This window comes from Manihot esculenta, chromosome 12, assembly GCF_001659605.2.
Source record: "Manihot esculenta cultivar AM560-2 chromosome 12, M.esculenta_v8, whole genome shotgun sequence".
NCBI classification, from domain to species: domain Eukaryota; kingdom Viridiplantae; phylum Streptophyta; class Magnoliopsida; order Malpighiales; family Euphorbiaceae; genus Manihot; species Manihot esculenta.
The window spans coordinates 29,364,917-29,384,756 of NC_035172.2; the positions used below are offsets into that span (position 1 = coordinate 29,364,917).

At 28.6% G+C, this 19,840-nt stretch overlaps 2 protein-coding genes across 3 annotated transcripts; one reads left to right on the plus strand and one right to left on the minus strand.

Moving 5' to 3' along the window:
* Nucleotides 1-7,959: 7,959 nt before the first annotated feature.
* LOC110627981 (protein IRX15-LIKE) lies at nucleotides 7,960-9,272 on the plus strand. Its single transcript, XM_021774406.2, has one exon. The coding sequence runs from the start codon at nucleotides 8,136-8,138 to the stop codon at nucleotides 9,078-9,080; it is 945 nt and encodes a 314-aa protein (XP_021630098.1). The 5' UTR covers nucleotides 7,960-8,135; the 3' UTR covers nucleotides 9,081-9,272.
* A 2,440-nt stretch (nucleotides 9,273-11,712) lies between these two features.
* Nucleotides 11,713-16,053, minus strand: LOC110628602 (tRNA-dihydrouridine(16/17) synthase [NAD(P)(+)]-like). 2 transcript variants are annotated; one of them, XR_002490086.2, is made up of 4 exons: nucleotides 15,469-16,052; nucleotides 15,024-15,130; nucleotides 13,300-14,107; nucleotides 11,713-12,690 (listed from the first exon to the last, which is right to left on the minus strand). XR_002490086.2 is itself a non-coding variant. In XM_021775362.2 (3 exons), the coding sequence occupies exons 1-3, from the start codon at nucleotides 15,901-15,903 to the stop codon at nucleotides 13,357-13,359; spliced, it is 1,293 nt and encodes a 430-aa protein (XP_021631054.1). In that variant the 5' UTR covers nucleotides 15,904-16,053; the 3' UTR covers nucleotides 13,130-13,356. The 2 variants fall into 2 exon arrangements, 1 of the variants encoding a protein (XP_021631054.1); XM_021775362.2 differs by lacking the exon at nucleotides 11,713-12,690 and having other exon boundaries at nucleotides 13,130-14,107; nucleotides 15,469-16,053.
* Between the last annotated feature and the right edge of the window lie 3,787 nt (nucleotides 16,054-19,840).

A 19,840-nucleotide genomic window follows, 5' to 3' on the forward strand; every position in this document is an offset into this window, starting at 1 on the left:
CGGTTGCATTATTTAGTTCTGTTACTGAAAAATCTTTTGAATCCTTTCTGTTCACTTAGATTAAAGTCAATCTCTTATTCTTTTTCTCTTAAAAAGAAATCTCTCTCTTCTTTCTCTCGAAATGGTTAGTAGTTCACGAGCTGCTGCTAAGGTTGCTACCAATGAGGGTGCTATCATTTCTTCCACCCCTAGTAGTGGACAAAACACACTCTTAATAGTCAATGAAGTAGATCTCAATAATCTAAATAATAAGCAAATGATCCAATACATTTAAAAGTTGCAGGCTACTCTCGAGTAGTATAAGGCTGGAGGGCATCAATCACGGCTACTAGAAAAAGGGAGAAAGCCTCTGTTGACACCTCTAGGATTCAGACAGAGGCAAACAAGAGGTGGTCCAAAGGGAAGGCCGAGAAGAAGATGAATCAGATGATGCCCCGAAAGATGTCGATTGGAAGCTGGTACGGGTTGTTCAAAGATGCCAGAAGGAGCAGAAGAAGGATTTTGGCATGGATGGTGCCTCACCTTTGTCGGAAGAAATCTTAGCAAAAACTTTCTCAACCAAGTTCAAGCTGCCTAGCTTGGACAAATATGATGGAATAGCAAATCTCAGAAGTCATGTGGCGACCTTTCGAACAACTATACAGCTTCAGGATGTTAACGAATTTGTATTGTACGGAGTGTTTCCGTCAATACTCATAGGTTTGGCTCAAAAATGGTATCAACATCTAAACTCAGGTTTAATTCAAAACTTTACGCAGTTTTCTACGTTATTTATGTAACGACCCAGAAACCGATACCCCTCTGTAACGGCCCGAACCGCTACCGGCGCTAGGATCCAGATCGGCTTAAGGCCGCCGGGACCCGTAGCAAGCCAAACATACATCCTATCACCTGGTCAAATCCCATACATGATCAAAATTTTAACATAAAAATTTAAACATCTGATGTATATACCGAGCCTGACCTATATGCGACATAACTGAAAACATAAAGAAACCCTCTACTAGAGCCCTCATCAAAACTCTAGCTGGGTCAACATAACATACATCAAGCTGGGATCACATCCAAAGAACTAGAACCTAACCTGTGCATGCATCAAACCACAAACATTAGACCTCTACTATGGTCCTCATCAAACTCTAAAGTGGTAAACAAAACATGCCACCAGTTTGGTTCAAACTCAACTCAACACTAAACATAACATACATCATGTATTAAACAGGGACTAACTAAGTCTTAGGGCCAAGCACAGTACTAATACATAAACCAATCTCTACCTTACTTACATTACAATCTCTTACAAATCATTATATCAATTTACAATACATGTCCACACTAAAAGTACTAATCTAATACTATTACATAAGCAAAACCTGTCCATTTAAAACCATAAAATCAGTAAAAACATTTTAGAAAACACATTTTACCCTTCTAGAAGACTCTGGCATCTTCAGAAACCCCATATTCCAACGGAGATTCCGCCGGAAGGTAGGGATTCCGATGCCGGAATCTAGCCGGGTATTACAATTTAAATCCAGATTTATTACTTGTATATCTCCTAAAAAACTTTCCTCTGACTTGCAGAAGATCTGCCAAGGAGAGGGCGAGTCGTTAAGGAATTTTATCTCACGGTTCAATACTGAAGCAATACAGGTGGAAGAGTTAAATCACAAGATAACGTGTGAATCATTAAAGAAAGGAACATGCAACGTCAAGTTCATGGATTCCTTAATAAAAAACCTAGCCGCAATGTATCAACAATTAATTGACAAAGCCCAGAAGTATATTAGGCTGGATGACAAAGTCTAAGCGCTGAGAGAGGACAAGAGATCGAACCAAAAATAAAACTAGAAGCCGGATAGGCAAGGATATGAAGGGGACCACATGAATTATCCCGTCTTTCGAAGGCGGGATGACCAAAGTAAGTATAAGAACTATACACCATCGAATGACTCACGAACACGTATTCTAATGTGGATCAGAAAAAATGATAAGAAAGTTAGGTGGCAGCCTAAGCTCAGTCTAGAGAAAGCAGAAAGAAGAGACAGGACCAAATTCTGCCGATTTCATGAAGACCATGATCATATAACGAAGGAGTGTTGGCAACTGAAAGATGAGATCGAGAGACTGATGAGGGACGACACTATTCGAAAGTTCACCAAAAAAGGTAGGGAAAAGATGAGACTTGAACCCAAGACAATAACTCCTGAAACCACCCCTGACAGGGAGTCTGTAAGATTATTTATATAATTGCAGAAGGACCTATGATGATCAGGAAAAATAAGCAAATGTAACAATCGGTCTAGTAAGCTTGGCAAAAACTAGAAGGGACTATTTAGAGTCTCGAAGGTTATTCGCCCAGGGTCTTATAGGCTAACCAAATTAGATAGTTGAGTCATGGAATATTGTAACCTAAGAAAATTTTATTAATAATAATTAATAAGATATTTTTTCATATGTTATGTTCTTCAGACCATAATTCGGGCGTGGGTTCCATCAAATCAAGACCACAAGGCGGGTTCCGCCAGGTCAGGTCATAAGGCGGATTCCGCCAGACCACAAATCGAGTGTTGGTCCCACTAAAAGGCCATTAAGGCAGTTTCAATCAAACCATAATCCCGACAATGGAACCAAATGATGCGACCGGAAAAAGGAGTTGTGTTGTGATTGGCTAAACCTGTAAGAGAGAGAACGTGAGGTGGTGAGTGCCCATGACAGTCACTCCGATGCTTAAGTCAATAAACTGGAGAATAAGACAAATGTAAAGAATTGCTTAGAATTCAAATATAGTTGTGTAAGAATTGCGTAACTTGATCTCTGTGATCATTGGATTTTATACTGTAAGAGGACAAAATTAAATATAGTATTTTATAATAATCCGACGATGATGTGGCTAGTTATTTGATAAGAGATCTTTTCGGTTTATCTGGTTGGTGATCCTGTGTTAAAGGCATAACAGAAGTCTACTAGATTGTGTTTGTTAATAGTAATTTTATGTACAAACTCGACCTATTTAAAAAATGACGAGTCTTTATAAAAATTCGGGTGTAACAGTGTTCAAATCTTTTTTTTCTTGGTCGGGACTGTGCATCCGCTTATTAAATGCTTACCACGTAATTTTAGTTATTATTTTATGGTGATAACTCATGACTCACTAGAAACGATTTTTATAGCATTAAATACCAATATATATATATATAAAACCATGTATTTATGCATAAAATTTATGTATAAATATAGTCCATATATGTTTATCTAGCTGCTTGAATTGGTGATATAAATATCATTTTTGTTACTTTCCCATGTCTGTAATTTAAATATTTTTTATGCAATAGATAAGTTAAATAATTTAAATATTAAAAATAATACACATGTTTTAAAAATTCAATAGTATATTTATTTATTTATTATTTATTAAAGCAATGACTAAAACACGAGCAGCAATAATTTGCAATTATTATTTATTTATTTATTGATAATTTTCGGCATCAGCTTTGTATGTAATAATAATAAAATGAAATTTAGCATCAAAATTAAATTTTAAAAAAAAGCCTAATCGAGGGTAAACTAAATCTACTTACCTTTAATTTGGTGTGATTTATTTAAAGAAATTAAATAAATTCTAATGAACTTATGTATATTTTGTTTTTTAAAAAACATAAAATTTTATAAATTAAAAAGAGAAAATTCCCATTTCAAATAAGTAATTTATTTATATATATACACGTACTAATAAGTTTTAAAATAAATGATTTAACATTTTTTTTAAATAAAAAAAATTAAATTTTTATGGATGGAGTAAATATTACATTCTATTTGAAAGAAAGTAAACTAAGACAGTTAATAGTTTTTTGAAATTTAAATGTCTTGAAATTATATTTAAAAGGGAGTAAGGGTTTTTTAAGTAATATTTTTAAAAATTTTTAAAAATCTTCAAAAACTTTCAATTTTACTTTACTAAATTAGTGAGTTGATAATATTTTCTCTTATAAATCTTTAAATACCTTAAAAAATCTTATTTTCTTCACAAATAATAAAATATTATTAAATTTAAGAACTATAAAAAATATTATTTTATAAAACTATACCCTAAAAAACTTTACTTTTCTCTATCTATTCAAACAACAGAATTCTGATTTTATATAAAAAAAAAATTTTTAAAAGAAAAAATTAAAAGTCTCATTGAGTTTTTTTTTTTTTTTTTTTAATAAAAATGAAGCACTAACATCTTATTTTTATGAATACCCACACCCATTTAACTCTAATTAACTCTAACTCGATTCTTTTTATTAATACGATATTATTGATTAGTCATGTTCTTTTGTAAAAGGTATGGATAGATAAGTGAGTGGGAATTCTTATTGGTCGATGACTGATTCAATGCCGATTGCCAAGGATAGTCCACCAAATATTCCATTTAAAAAATATCTAAATTTGAAAAAATAATCAATTTTTTTAAAAAAAATTATGCAATCATAACAAATAATTAAATGGGTTAGGGTGGCATCTTTAAGTGTACGTTAAGCCTTCAACTTCCAATGTTTTCTTTCATTCTCCAATCTAAGTCCTTTGCATATGACCTTTTTTTTTTTCTGAAGTTTAAATTTGAGAAAATGGTGGATGAGCACTTGGTCTTACAACAGAGAAGTGAGTAGCAGCAATGGCAATTTCTTTGGTGGAAGATAGAATCATGTCACCTTTTTATGAAAGGCAGATATCTCAGCTGCTGCCTGCCCCCATCTCTTTAAGCTAACCCACTTTAAAATAGCATGTGCCAACCATATCACTAATTAAAACAAAACCCTATTCCTTTTTATTCATTTACTTCAAAAAAAAAAAAAATGATTGAGATAAAAAGAATTTCAATCAAGAAAAGTTGATGGATCTTGATGATGCTTTCTTCACCACAAAGAGGGCTTAATAAATATCAGATACTCCAACTGCACCAGAACATCATGCTGATGTGATACAGCCAATCACATAACAATATATTATTTTAAAAAAAATTCACTAAACTTACATCCCTATTATATTTTCTCTTTTTGAACTAACTATTATATTTTCTTTATTTACATGATAAAAAAATATATTTATTAATTTTTGTTTTTTTAATTAATATGTTTGTAATAATATTTATTCCGTGTATCATCTCAGCATGATGGGTACTCCAAAATCTACTTAAAAATTTATTTATTTGATTATAATTGAATAATTTATTCAATAAATTTAGTTATTTTAATAAAATTACATTCGATTTTATTTGCTTATTAAATAGTAATTTTTAAAAAGTTTATTTATTTTATTTTAGTTACTTCAGTTATTATTGATAATCGAGTGAATATTTAAGTATCAATCAAGTTTGATTTTCTATTAATTTTGGTTCACTTTTTCTTTATTTGGGAGAATGATTTTTTTAAGTTAATGAAAAGTTTTGTAGGGTTGTGGTTAAGAGAGAATGTGAGTTTCTAAAGTATGTTTCTTCATAACCTCCAAAAACTTTTAACTTAATTTTCTCTTAAAAATATCTTTAAAAAATCCCTTCTTTTTCAAATATTAAAATATTAAAATCTTACTTTATAAAACTATTTTTTTAAAAAAAATTATTTTATTTTATTTTCTTCTAAACAGTGTTAATTTATTATTTTAAAAATAAATAAATTTTTATTTAGTTCGATTGAATTAGATTAACCAAATACTCTGCCTCATTAGACAAAATGAAATGGTGGTGGTAAATGGGCCACCAGACAATGACAAAGCCCAAATCTTTGAAAAAAGAAGCCTTTATTATCAAAAAAAGGATGACTTGGGCAGTTTTATCCCCTGAAAGAGTTGGGCTTCACTGCAATTATTTAAATTGATGCTAAACTATTGAAATTTGGACATAAATTTTGTAAATTAAAACTTTTATATTCAACAATTGAGATGCTTCATTAACACTTAAGAATAATGTCCCTTCAATAATAAAATAAAATAATTAGCATATGCACAATAATTTCCATGAAAAGGGATACATGTTAGGTAAAGATTGAGGCTTCTAAAATTTCAAACTAAAGTTGGGTTAAGTATGGTAGGAAGTCTAATGTCAATGGTTGGATTGAGGTTTTTTTTTTTCTTTTTTTTTTTCTTTTTTTTTCTTTTTTCAATTTTTTTTAAGAAAAAAAAGGGCTATTGATACTTCAAAATCTTCCTCTATATGAACTATTTCTTACAAATCCTTAAAAGTAAGAATTTAGCTTTCAAGTATCTAAATACAAATCCATCCTCCATTCACCTTTTTCTAATTAAGACACTACTATGTACTTGTGCTGAATTAACAGAATTAGTTACTACTATATTTTAAGATTCATGCGACTGTATCGTAGCTGTAGTTATAAAATTATTATTTTAATATTAATAAATCAACATTTATAATAATTTAAAATTATTATAAATAAAATTTAATTTTTTATTATATATAATAATTTATTTTGTAAATAATTTATTACATTTAATTATATTTGTAGCTGCATTTTTTATTCATTGTAAAAAAAAAAAATAAATTTATTTATTTTTAAATGGAATTTTGAATTGAAAAATAAAATCTAAGACCTCTCATATTAGCTCCAATGAATTTACCATCAGATTAAACTTAATGCTAAATAAATTTACTTTATACTATAATAATATTCGAATGTTAAATTTGTATCTATCAAATGAATATTTTATGTTCAAATCATTGAATTAAATCAAGTTAAGCTATAGTTATATATACTCATTTATATAATAGAAATTGAAAATTACTGAGTAAAACTAGTAGAAGAATGGATTCATAATCCACTAAATAGTCACTTAAGCTAGCTAGGGCATAATCTAATGATTGCTTCTCAATTGGAATCTGGTTGCAGGTAATTAGTCTCCATCAAAGGTGACTACTTGTTTAAGGAAAGGCCTTATTATTTATTTAATATGATTAAATTATTATTATTATTATTATAGGTTACTTGTGAATTAAAACAAAAATGAAGAAGGAAAAGCGACTTCTGGCTAGTAATTATTAGTTATACCAGCCACCTTTTCCACCAGCTCCAGTGAAAACCACTCTCTGCATCAACATTTGGATTAGATCAGCTTCTTCAATTCTGGAAATTCTTTTAAAAATATAATTTCCCCATTTTGACCAATCAAAATTGCATGTAAAATTAACAACACAACTAATGTTTAAAACCAAAATTATATTTAATTTTCTTTAAAAAATGTGTTGTAATTAATAATTAAGTGTCTAAAATATCATTAATTATGATATAACTACGTAATATTCGGTTTAAACTGAAAAAATCGATCAAATTGAATTAATTTAAAAATAAATTTTTATTTATTTTAGTTCGGTTCGATTTTTAATTTTAAAAATTTTAGTTATTTCAGTTTGGTTTAATTTAAATAAAAAAATTAAAAAAATCAATCTGAACTGATGAGTGATAATAATACGAAAAAATTAGATCATATTAACATTAAAATATTTTAATTAAATTTTAAAATATTAAAATAAAGTGTAAAAAATAAAAAAATTATTAAAAATTGAAACCGATCAAACTGAATCGAATCAAATTAAATCAGATTGATTCAGTTTGATTCAGTTTCTGATCAAAATTGATTCAGTTTTGGTTTTATAAATACTAAAATTTTAATTTTCAATTTACTTAATTCAAATTAAAGTCTATTAATAATATCAAAAAAAGTTAAGCAAAATTAAACAGTAAACTATTAAGCAGCGATAATAATAATTATTTAATATGTTTTAATTGTAATTATAAGTTAATAATAATAATAATGTTTTAAGATATAATTTATTTATTTTTAATATATAAAAATATTAAAATTTTATTAAAATATATTATTAAATATAGTAAAAAATTGAATTTTAAACTATTGTAAACAACCGCTTCAAAACTCTAAAATATAGCAGTTGTCATATTGATGTCTGCTGATGATTCTGTACTATGTTGCTTCAAAACATCTCCTTGTGTCTCAAGAGCTAATCCATCTTTAAATCATTCTCTTCTTTCTCATTTCCATCAAGATTTCTAAATCTTGACCCACCAAACTCAAGAACAAGATAAGAGAAAAGATTTGCAGAAGCTCTATCTTCCACAAGAAAGATGAAGAACAATAACACAAGGCTTATTCTTCTTCATCCCTATATCCAAAAGCAAGGAAGCTCTAATCGCTTATGGCTACTTGCTTTTGTTTCTTTCTTCACTATTGCCTTTCTTGTTACTCTTATCTGCACTAGAGAGTCTTTGCCTACCAAAACCACCACCACCACCACCTTGGCTGCTACCACCGCCACCTCCTCTATCTCCACCACTGCTCCACTGCCAACCACTGTCATCAATACTCTCCTCCACTATGCTTCAAGATCCAATGATAGTTTCCACATGCCCTACTCCGAAATGAAACCCATATCAGATGTTCTTAGAAAATGTTCATCGCCATGCAACTTTCTTGTTTTTGGCTTAACACACGAAACCCTTCTCTGGAAAGCTCTAAACAACAATGGCCGCACACTTTTCGTCGAGGAAAACAGATACTACGCAGCCTATTTCGAAGAGTTACACCCAGAAGTTGATGTTTTTGACGTTCAATACACAACAAGAATGGGAGAATTCAGAGAACTCATAGCCTCCACAAGAGATCAAATACGCAACGAATGCAAGCCAGTTCAGAATCTACTATTCTCAGAGTGTAAACTTGGGATCAATGACTTGCCAAATCATGTTTATGAAGTTGATTGGGATGTGATTTTGATCGACGGACCTCGAGGGGACGGACCAGAAGGGCCGGGGAGGATGGCGCCGATCTTTACAGCTGGGGTGCTGGCGAGAAGCAAGAAGGGAGGAAATGGCAAGACTCATATATTTGTGCATGATTATTACAGAGATGTTGAGAAAGTTTATGGAGATGAATTTTTGTGCAGAGAGAATTTGGTTGAAGCTAATGACATGCTTGCTCATTTTGTGGTGGAGAAGATGAGTGAGAATAGCTTCCAGTTCTGCAGCAACCGAACATCAAAATCTGCTTCTTCTTCTTCATCATCATTCTAATTGTTTTTAGTCCCAGTTGATATCAAATGGAAAAAATATAATGTGGTTATTTATGATCACTGGAAAAGTTAAGAAACCTTTTTCTCTTTTTGTTCTTGGATTTGGGGACTGGGTTTAGTGTAAAAAATAATTCTTTTTTTTTTGGCAATGCAAAAATGTTCAAGTAATCTCAATTATTTTTTTTTATTGCAATACTTATCTATTAGATAAATGAACTTTTAAGTAGTTTAAGTTGGTCAAAAACTTGAGTAAAAAGTCATAAGTAAATTAGCAACTGTTTTGACTTATAAGCTAAGAAAAACTAATTAAAATAAGAGTAAATTATAAAGTGCATGTTGACCATGAGTTTTTACTCATAAAAATTGATTTTTTTTTTTTTTTTAATTATAGACGGTAGAAGTTAAGGCTGTGCACAGTTTTTAAAGTTCGGAATCCAATTAAAAATCGTATATTAAGTGTATTAAAACAAAAAAAAATTGATATTACAGAAATTAAATTTTTATTAAATTAAATTTATTTAATTATTTAATTTTAATTTTAATTTTTTTTATCAAAGAATCATATCGAAACTATACCAATATTGTACCAAACTAGATCCATACGAAAAATTAATATTATATATTCTTTTAAATAATTTTAGTGACATTATGATTATACCGTGTAATATATTTTCAATATGATTTTATAGTTTATATTATTAAAATTATAGGATTTTTAAATTTTAATTTTATAAATTATTAAATAATAAATAATAAAAAATTATAAATAAATAAAAGTATAAATAAAATAATTATTTGAGAATTATTTCAAACTTAATAAAAGTTTAGTTGTTTGTGCTCTTGAATTATTTTTATATTTAGTATTATTTAATTATTTTTATAAATTAAATTATTCTTATAATTTAAATATGACTCTCTTAACTATTAAATAATTATTAAAAATATTATAAAATAATTATATAATCGAGTTAGTTATTAAAAATTTTTAATAATATAATTTAAATGATTTAATTAGTTATCATAGTTTATTCTATTTATCTATCTATATATATATTATTTCAACTATAAATATATTTATCATTTTATAGCTTTAATTATATTATATGAGTGAATCACATATTAATAATATAATATATCTGTAATTTTATATTAAAAATATATAATTAATAATTATATATAAAATAATATAATATTTTTACTTAGAGCTATATAAAATATATATTAATATTGAAATTATTATTGTTTAAATATTGGTATTATTATTATTTCGACATTAATTATTTATTATTTTAAAATAAATATAATAATATTATAATTTCATTTATAAAAATTAAAATTAAAGTTAAAAAAAATTAAAATAAAAACAGGAATCAAGCCGAAACCATACCAAAATTTAATTATAAGTATAGTTACTAAAAATGAAAGAATCAGAAATTTAGTTTCGGTTTTGATTTTTAATGATAATCATATCATAACTGGACCGAACAACGGTAATAAAATCTATCCCTTATGAGTAAATATGCACATGCACCAATTACATTTAATAATTTGCTTAAAATAAGTTTTTTTTTTTAATAGGGAAAAGAGAGTATAGAAACTCAACATGCATCTATCAAGCTAATAACATGATTTTAGTTGCTAAATTAATATAAATTATAAATATTATTTTAATATAAATTAAACCATTAAAATAAAAAATCGATAAAATTATTAAAATAGTTTATATAGTAATTCTAACAAGAAGTTAATAGCATAACTTTAATTAATGTCGTTGAAGTCCCATTCAAATTTATATAAAACTATTTATCACATAAAAATAATGTTATATATATATATATATGAATGAGTTATAAATATTAAAAGATTTAAATTTGAAATTTCATCTATTTTTTATATTTTAAAATAAAAAAAAATAAATTATTATAATTAACTCATAAAAAATAATATTATATAAATATTTTATTAATTTGATTACGACACAAAAATAATTATTTTATGTCCCGTTAGTCCATTGATTTATTAACAATATATTTAATTTAATAATAAATTAAATTAAATCGATATATTTTAACTCAACAGATTTATATAGTTCATATTTATTACTCAGAAAATATAAATTCTGCAGAAATATTTTTGCAATTTGCAATTAATTTGAGCACACTACTACATTTTAGGTTTAATCAATCGTATTTTTGTAAAGTTATAAAATTATTATCTTTAACAGTATTAAAATAACAGTTAGATAGAAATTTAAAATTGTATAATTTTTTCATTTTTTTAATATATATAATAATATATTTTAATAAAAAAATTATTTTATATTTAATAAAATTATATTATTCGCTATAAAAAAAATAATTAAACCACTGCTTTAAATTTAATTGTAAAAATAAATATAATAATTTTTAAATTATTACTATTAACTTATAATTATAATTAAAATATATAAAATGCAAAAATCATGAACAATCCAAAGTCATTTACTTTGAATTATTTAATGCGATTATTGACTAATACTTTAAAGATGATAAAAAATCACACTTTGCAAATAAAGATATGATGCTCAAACATTCCAATAAGAGTTTACTTGACTCAAGTTCAAATAAGGAGAATGAAAATGGAAAGTAGAGAACTAAGTTCAAAAGCTATAATATCAAGTAGCATAACTAAAGGGGCAAATAGTCGAGTCTGTAAAAACAATAAAAAGAAATGGGTAAAGTCCCCCATGAATGAGGCTCCATAATAGGGGAAAATCTAGTACAGCCTAGTGGATATGCTTTAAAATCTCCCAATTCACTCTCATCCCGCATCATACTTTGCAAACATAACATATTGGAACCTACTCTTATTTGCTGCCCACTTCTCAGTCTACTTTAAATATTTTCCACCCCTTCTCGGGCGAAGCCTTTACCCAAGTTGAGCCTCAAGTCATCAACCATATTCCTTACCAAGCAGCATTAATGACCACCTTGCTCCTATTGTTAATCTTACATCTCTCCTCCATTTCCTAAAGATCATTTCTTCCAATGCTATTGCCTTCTCTCGTAATTCCAAGCAGAGGTTAGCGTATAATTCCTTTTCGCTCTTTTCACGGATATACTCTAGTGTTAGTCGTTTAAACCTCTCTTGTAACTCCAGATATTGGCTCCGATAATAGCTACAATCTTGTTCAATTCGCTCTGCCCGCCTCTTTTCAGCAATGAGTTCATCACGCAATTTTTCGCAGTCCGACAATGCTTGCAATAACTTCTCCCTAAGCAAAGACCTTTCCTCGTCCCATCAATGCTCACCAGCTTCATATTCCACTTTGGCCATGTTTCTTTCCTTTTGCATATCCCTCAACCTCTTCTTCAAGCCTCTTAGTTGGTTATGTGCCTCCATAAGGTCATCGGTTCGCCTTTCTGACTTCTTGTGTAAGTGATTCAATCTGAAGTTGGACATTTCTGTATATTTATCAAAGTCATGAATCCAATCTGCCTTTTCTTGCCCAAACTGATCAACCTTTACTCTCAGCTGCAGATTCTCGTTAACCAATTCTCGATAACGAGCTTCTTGTCTGGCCCGAGCTTCCCCTAAAAAATCTTCAGCAATGCTCCACGTTGGGTAACCTCCTGTTAAAAATTCAAAAATAAATAAAATTTAAGAATTTAATCAATAAAATAAAACACAATAAAAAATTTAAGAGGACAGCTCATACATTCCATTTATTTTGAAAATTCAACAAATTATTAGTTAAAAAAATAAAATTCAACTAATTGAAAAATAAAAAAAATCATCTTAAAAGAAACTAAAATCATTTATTAATAATTCATGTGAATTTTTTTTCTAGTAAAATGAATAATTCCAAACCAATATTGAGATACTTTTATCAGTTTTTCTGGCAGAGAACGTTAGCACACACAGGGAAGGAATCAAAGAAAATATCTTGCTGAAGCTGAGGGCATTGTTCACAAAAAACAACAAAGCCATATTCTTGGCTGAAAAGGAATACTGCAGATGAATACATTCCATGATTTATCTATGAGAAAATCAATGAATTCGCACTTAATCTCAGCAAAAATCAATGGTTTCAATTTAACACATCTACCTGTTTTGCAATACAAATATCACAAGGGTAAGTTGAACACAAAAATGAATTAGCAGCCATTAGCATCACAAATTGCAGTTCAGTTCCAATCTAATATCTAAGGAGTAAGGACAACAGTCAATTAATCATTAACCTGCTAGCTGATTCTCATTTTGCATGGGTGTAAATAATGTGCTATATACTGCAAAATTCAATTGGACGCGCCACTTGCAGAAACTTCTGCCACCTGAGTATGAACTTTCACATCCTTCAGATAAAGTGGAATCCTCACATGTAGCTCCCTGAGTTGATCTACTATATTATATAAAAATTCAAAGGTCAGTCTGGCTTGTGCATTGAGATCTTCCCGTATATGAGGATGTATTCTGAACCAGTCTCCCAACATCTTGTGCACATGAGAGCGGATGATTCTCCATGGTACAGGGTATTTTTCACAAAGCTTCAAGTACTCCACAAACAGATCAGTCTGGTCCAGTTTTTCATCGAATTTGCTTTCTTCATCACCAGTTATCCATCCAGCTGTCCGAAATCCAGCAAAGAGAGCTGGATTTTCAAGGAGAGACTCAGCTGAAAGCACCCCATCAACACCAGTCTCTTCCAAACAGTTCTGAACATCATCCATGTGCCGGATGTTCCCATTAGCAAGAACAGGGATTTTGACAGCATTTTTAACAGCCTTGATGGCATTCCAGTCAGCTCGGAATTTTTTTCCGTCTTTCTCATCTCTAGTTCGACCATGGACAGCTAAAAGGGAACAGCCAGCTTCCTCCAGCATTCTAGCATAATTAATAGTATCCTCTACTTTTTGGAACACCCGGATTTTGCAAGCCACAGGAACATGAAGGTTGTGAGACAGCTTTTCAACTAAAGATTTGACAAGTGGAAGATTATCCATTAAGAAAGCTCCATAGTTCCCCCGTCTAGCAATTCGCTGTGGACACCTGTATAGAAGCATTAGAGCCAATAACATTTTATGTAAATGGTTTCAGTCTGTTGCTGTAATCAGCACATGAAATTGGAGATTAGAATTTACAGTACATTCATCAATTCAAAAGTGATCAAACTGTTCTTTTGCTGAGAAAACTAGCGCCGGCAGATTTGAATTTAGAACAAATCTTGACCGACCATCACACTCACCATGAGTATTATGTACTGCACTACCACAACCACAGCTATCACCCAAACAACTGCTACTTCTACCGGCATTATTGTCATTATCATCAAGGAATGCTATTAAACAACAACACAATTATCACTCCAAACTGTCAACAGTGTGATCAAAATCAACCTACCCCTTATAAAGATCATTACCAACGCTAATTTATATAATTACACCGTTTCAGCAACTATTCCGTATGATTCAAAATATACTAGAGAATACTGAATTTTAGACTGATTTAAGTTCTCTAAGGTTAAAATTTTAGTGAAGTCCAGTATTCCCTTCCAATAATACAGCTTTTAAATCCTTTCCCTCATCTATGTAATGAAAAAATGCTTTATTATTTTAGTTTATGTTATTATTCGGTGATAATGAGTTATTTTGATTCTATAAGTTTGGCGCTTAATGAGATACTTCTTAGTACAGCACTGTCATAGTTTCAACAGATCCGTTAAACCATGTGCAAACAAGAATAATTGGCTATGCAAACAAACAGTAAAATTTTAATTTTTATACAATGTACCGTGCAGAACAAGGATTGATCCCGACTCTAACCATACAATTTCCATAAGAATCAGAGAAACAGGAAATCAAACCTAAAACGGGTAATAAAACAAGGTTACAGCACTAGGCTTACAAAGTTATTATAACGAGACTGAAAAGCCATTTTATTAGCAATGATTGGTTAAGAATATTACCCCAGATTAATGTCAACATAATCACAATAAGGTTCCACCCTCCGAGCAGCTTCCAACAAGGTGTCCGGATCATTGGCACAAAATTGGACAAATAATGGTCGATCCTCCTGCATTTGTTATCAGTAATGCATCTCAATATTGTAGTCATGGGATAACAGATAGAAGAACATCATCCAAAGCTAGAGGTCGGTAATTTATAAGAGCTTAACTTAGGTATCCCAAATCCCACATCAAAAGATGGCATGAGTAGCATTCTCTGCTAAGTAACAGAAATCTACAATATAATAACTTCCAAGATAAACCAAAAGGCGGAATTATACATCAACCCCATCACGAATGCATAAAACTGAGTCTTCCACAGTTGATTAGCTGATAAGGCACAGGCACTAGGTCACCATGAAAGGAAATGAACTTATCGTTTGAATAAAAAAACGAAAGCGATTACCTGGCAAGTGGTGAATTCCTGATTTCGATACTTGTCGTCCTCGTTGAAAATCCTGGAATGCAACATCGGAGTATAAGCAGCCTGAGCACCGTACTTTCTACAAAGCATTCGAAACGGAAGCTCCGAATTATCCACCATTGGAGCAACAATAAACTTAGGTCGGCCCAGCTTCGCCCAGTGTGACCATGCCCGCTCCACCCTAGACTCTCCGCTCAGGTACCGGCCCGGTGTGTCCAAGCAGCAAGATGCAGTCATTTCTGGCAAAGACAAAGGGGTATCATCCTCCGTTTGCTGTTGCTGCGGAAAAGAAGAGAGAAGGTTGTCCAGGTCTGGAGGTGGATGATCTTGGGTTAGAGATGAGGCCATGAGGGTTTTTAGTGGAGTAGAGTATAGGTGTTTGAGAGAAAATATACGAGGAAAGAAGAGAGATTTCATGAGCCAAGCATGGAAATGGAGAGGCAAGCCATTGTCGACTTCGGAGAAGGTCGAGCGAGAGATGCAGAAACCACGAAGCCTTCAATGCGGTTTCAAGATTTGGCCATTACGGATTGGCCGGAAAGCCCTGCATACGCCAGTACTCTCTCTTTGGGCCTGGTTGGGCTGATTTGAGGTTGGGAGATTTAAAAAAAAAAAACTTATTATCCTCACTTTAAAATTTAGCCTTTAAAAAAAAAACAATGGAGAATTTCTCGACCTGTAAAAGAAATAAAACCCAATAATTGAGAAACTCGGCTCACCCTCATAAATTCTCAGTATAGTCAAAATAATTCATATAATCTACATTAACACAATAGGAAGCTTTGCTCAACCAAAAATCATAGGAAATTATATAATGATTTTTAATTTTAAAAATTAAAATTTTTATATCAAATATAAAATAAATAAATAAAAAAATTGGACATTATATTATTAGCTTTCCACTTTAAATCAAAATTGGAATAAACTACTTAAAACATATATAAAAGTATAAAGATAGATTTAAGTATTTTTTTAAATAAAAAATAAAAAATTAAAATGTTTAAATTATAATAAATAAAAATAGATTGATTAAGTATATAATTTTAAAAATATAAAAATTAATTTATTAATTATACTAAAATTTAAGTATTTAAACGTAGTTTATCTATTTAAAAATAATAATAGAGATATATTATTAGTTTAATGTGATAATAACAACTTTCACTCATCCTAATTAGTTAAATGTTTAAAAATTATATTATTATTTTTAATTTGATTAATTTTATACTTAAAAAGTAATAAGTATTTAATTTGACTAGAATTAAAATCGATAAATGTCTATTATATTAAAAAAATACAAATTATTAATATAAACTAATTGAAAATAATATTTTTAATATGAAAAACAATTTAAAATTTTATATTAAACATATCAATTTGATTCATTTTAAATTTAAACTTAATCAAAAAATGAAAAATGTTCTTTTAATAAAATTTCATTAGTTTTTAATAAATAATTTAAAATTAGAAAAATAGGTTAAGGTATAAAGAGATGAGAGATGATGAATAATTTATAAAAGAGAAAAGAAAGAAAGACATGGTGGGACTCAATTTGTTTTCTAGAAAATAGTTTTTAAAAAATATTTTTTAATTTTTTTAAAATTTAAATATTAAAAAAATATTTTCTTATAATAAAAAACTCATTTTTCACATTTTAAAATTTTTATTAGAATTTCTATATAAAAATTTATTAATATATTTTATTTTTAAATTAAAATTAAATAATAAAAAATAAATTATTTTATTAAAAATATTTTACACGAAAAATTTCACATAAATATTTTCCGAAAGTTATTTTTTAAAAATAAATAGAAATTTAATTCTTTTACTAACTACAGTATTCTAAATTTATTAGCTGAAACTAAATTCTGTTCACACTAAATTCTGTTCAAATTATAAATTTAATTGTTTATAATTTTTACTTTTGATATTTATTATTTTTATTTATATTATAAAATTTTATTTATTCATATTAACTATAAATTTATAGGTTAAAATATACTTACACTGTATATTATTTCATATTAATTTATTAAATATTTAAACTAAAATTATAATCTATTAAAAATTTAAATTTATAAAAATTATAACAATTAAATTCAAATTAATTATATTATTGATGACTTATAAAAAAAAATAAAAAAATAATTCGATCTATTGTTGAGTGTATTCAAAAATTTTGTTGATTGAAATTTAAATTTTGATAAAATGGTAAATAATAAAATTATATTTATATAATTTTATTAATTTATAAAAATTTAAAATACGTTTAGGAAATTCTAGAATACATTCAACTGTAATTAATTTTTTTAAATAAATTATTGATAATATAATTAATTTATATTTAATTATTATGATTTTTATAATTTTAATTTAAATATTTAATAAATTAATTTTAATTAACATAAGAATGTAAATATATATTTAATTAGAAAAGAGTAAAAATCAGTTTCAACTAGATGCGTTTTTGGGCTAACTCCAATTCGATTAGTCGAGAGGTCAAGAACCAAACATAAATATACTTTTGTTATTAGGGTTTATAGTGAGTAGAATAATCTTAAAAATTAGAAAAATTTATAATTTATTTTTTAAATATTATTATTATTAATAAGTTAATTTCGGCATTTTTAATAATTTATTAAAATATTTTTATTTTTTTTATCAACAAAATAATTTTTTTATTTATTTTTATCGTTAAAAATATAGCAAAAAATTAAATTATCCCCTTCTTTTCCTCTTCCTTTTTTTTCTTCATCAATTTTTCGTCGTCTTCTTCTTCTTTTTATTTTACTTTTTTTTTTCATCATGGCGATTCTTTTTTTTTGCTTCATCATCACTATCATTATCTTTTTCTTCTTCTCCTTCTTCTTTTTCTTCTTTTTTTTTTTTTTTCCTCTTCTCCTTCGTCATCATCATTTTCTGCTTCATTTTCTTTTTTTTTTTTGAGAAGGAAGAGGAGTAGTAGGAGGGATTATTTCGTTGATAGAAAGAAAAATAAGAATGTTTTAATAGATATGAAAAAAAATAAAGACGTTTTAATAAATTTCTAAAAATATAGGGACTGATTTGTTAATAATATTAATATCCAATAACTAAATAAATGGTTTTATTTGAGGGTAAAATAGAATTTTAAAAATTTTCTCTCTCATCTATTATCTATTTTTAACGGAAAAGAGAACAGAATGATTATTTTGTTGATAGAGAGAAAAGATAAAAATGTTTTAATAAATCTCTAAAAATGCAGGGATAACTTGTTAATAATGGTAATATTTAAAAACTAAATAGTAAATCTTTCTAAAAATTATAGAATCAAAACTCAAATACTTTGATATTTAATGTCAAAACTTAATAAATTTGATTAAAATTTACTTTGAATTATTTGAATTAGTCCTGATTTATTATATTTATTATTTTTAAAAACTAAATCCATTTTTTATCGTAAATTATTTAAATTAGTCATTTATAAGATTCATCAAATCAGGTACAAAAAATCTAAGCCACTAACATCCATACTTGTTATTGAATAATGTTGCCAGAAGATTCTCTTAATATAATAGAAGTATTGACCCGTGATGATGCAAGTTTGCAAAGAATGCAAGCGAAGAAAAATCACCAAAGATCTAGGCGGCGATGGCCGTCGGCTTCGGGCTACGCAGGGGGCGCAAGCAAGCGCAGAGCACGCGAAGCAAATCCTCTATTTTCTAATTTGGACTTGTTATGAAATGGACATTTTCGGCCAAATGTGCTTATAAAATGGAACCCATCAACTCAACTGTTTGTGTGTGAGCATGATAAAATGGATAATGACGGCTGAATTGAGCTTCAAGTTGAAGGTGGTCCAATTTTTTCATACATCAACGTTGACGTTGAGCAAAGCTAAAGCAATTCCAACCAACATTTCAAACATTTGTGGGGTCCCTTTTATGACCATTTTGCTTAATCAATTATCCCACCCACCCATTTTGACTTTTTCCCCTTTCTCTATTCCCATTCATTTCAATCCACTCACTCTTTTGTCAAGCTTCCACACTTCTACTCATGCTTCAATCGTCCATTATTATTTGATGCAACATTATAAATGTCCAAAATAAATCATAAATTATTACGGTAAAATAGGATTACATAATAAAAGTCTAATAAACTGACACACTATTCAGAAGTCTCATCCATAGAAAAGAGAACTAGAACATCGTAACACTCAGTGTTCCATCAAAACTCGCACTCTCTAGAGCAAGTCAAGCTTTCATGGAAAGTTAATGTTAGCAAGATACAATCTAGCAAATCTCTGTTACGCCTATAAGCGCGGGATCCCTTATCTACTAGCCGGTATCAATCGAATTTTCATGAGATTCGA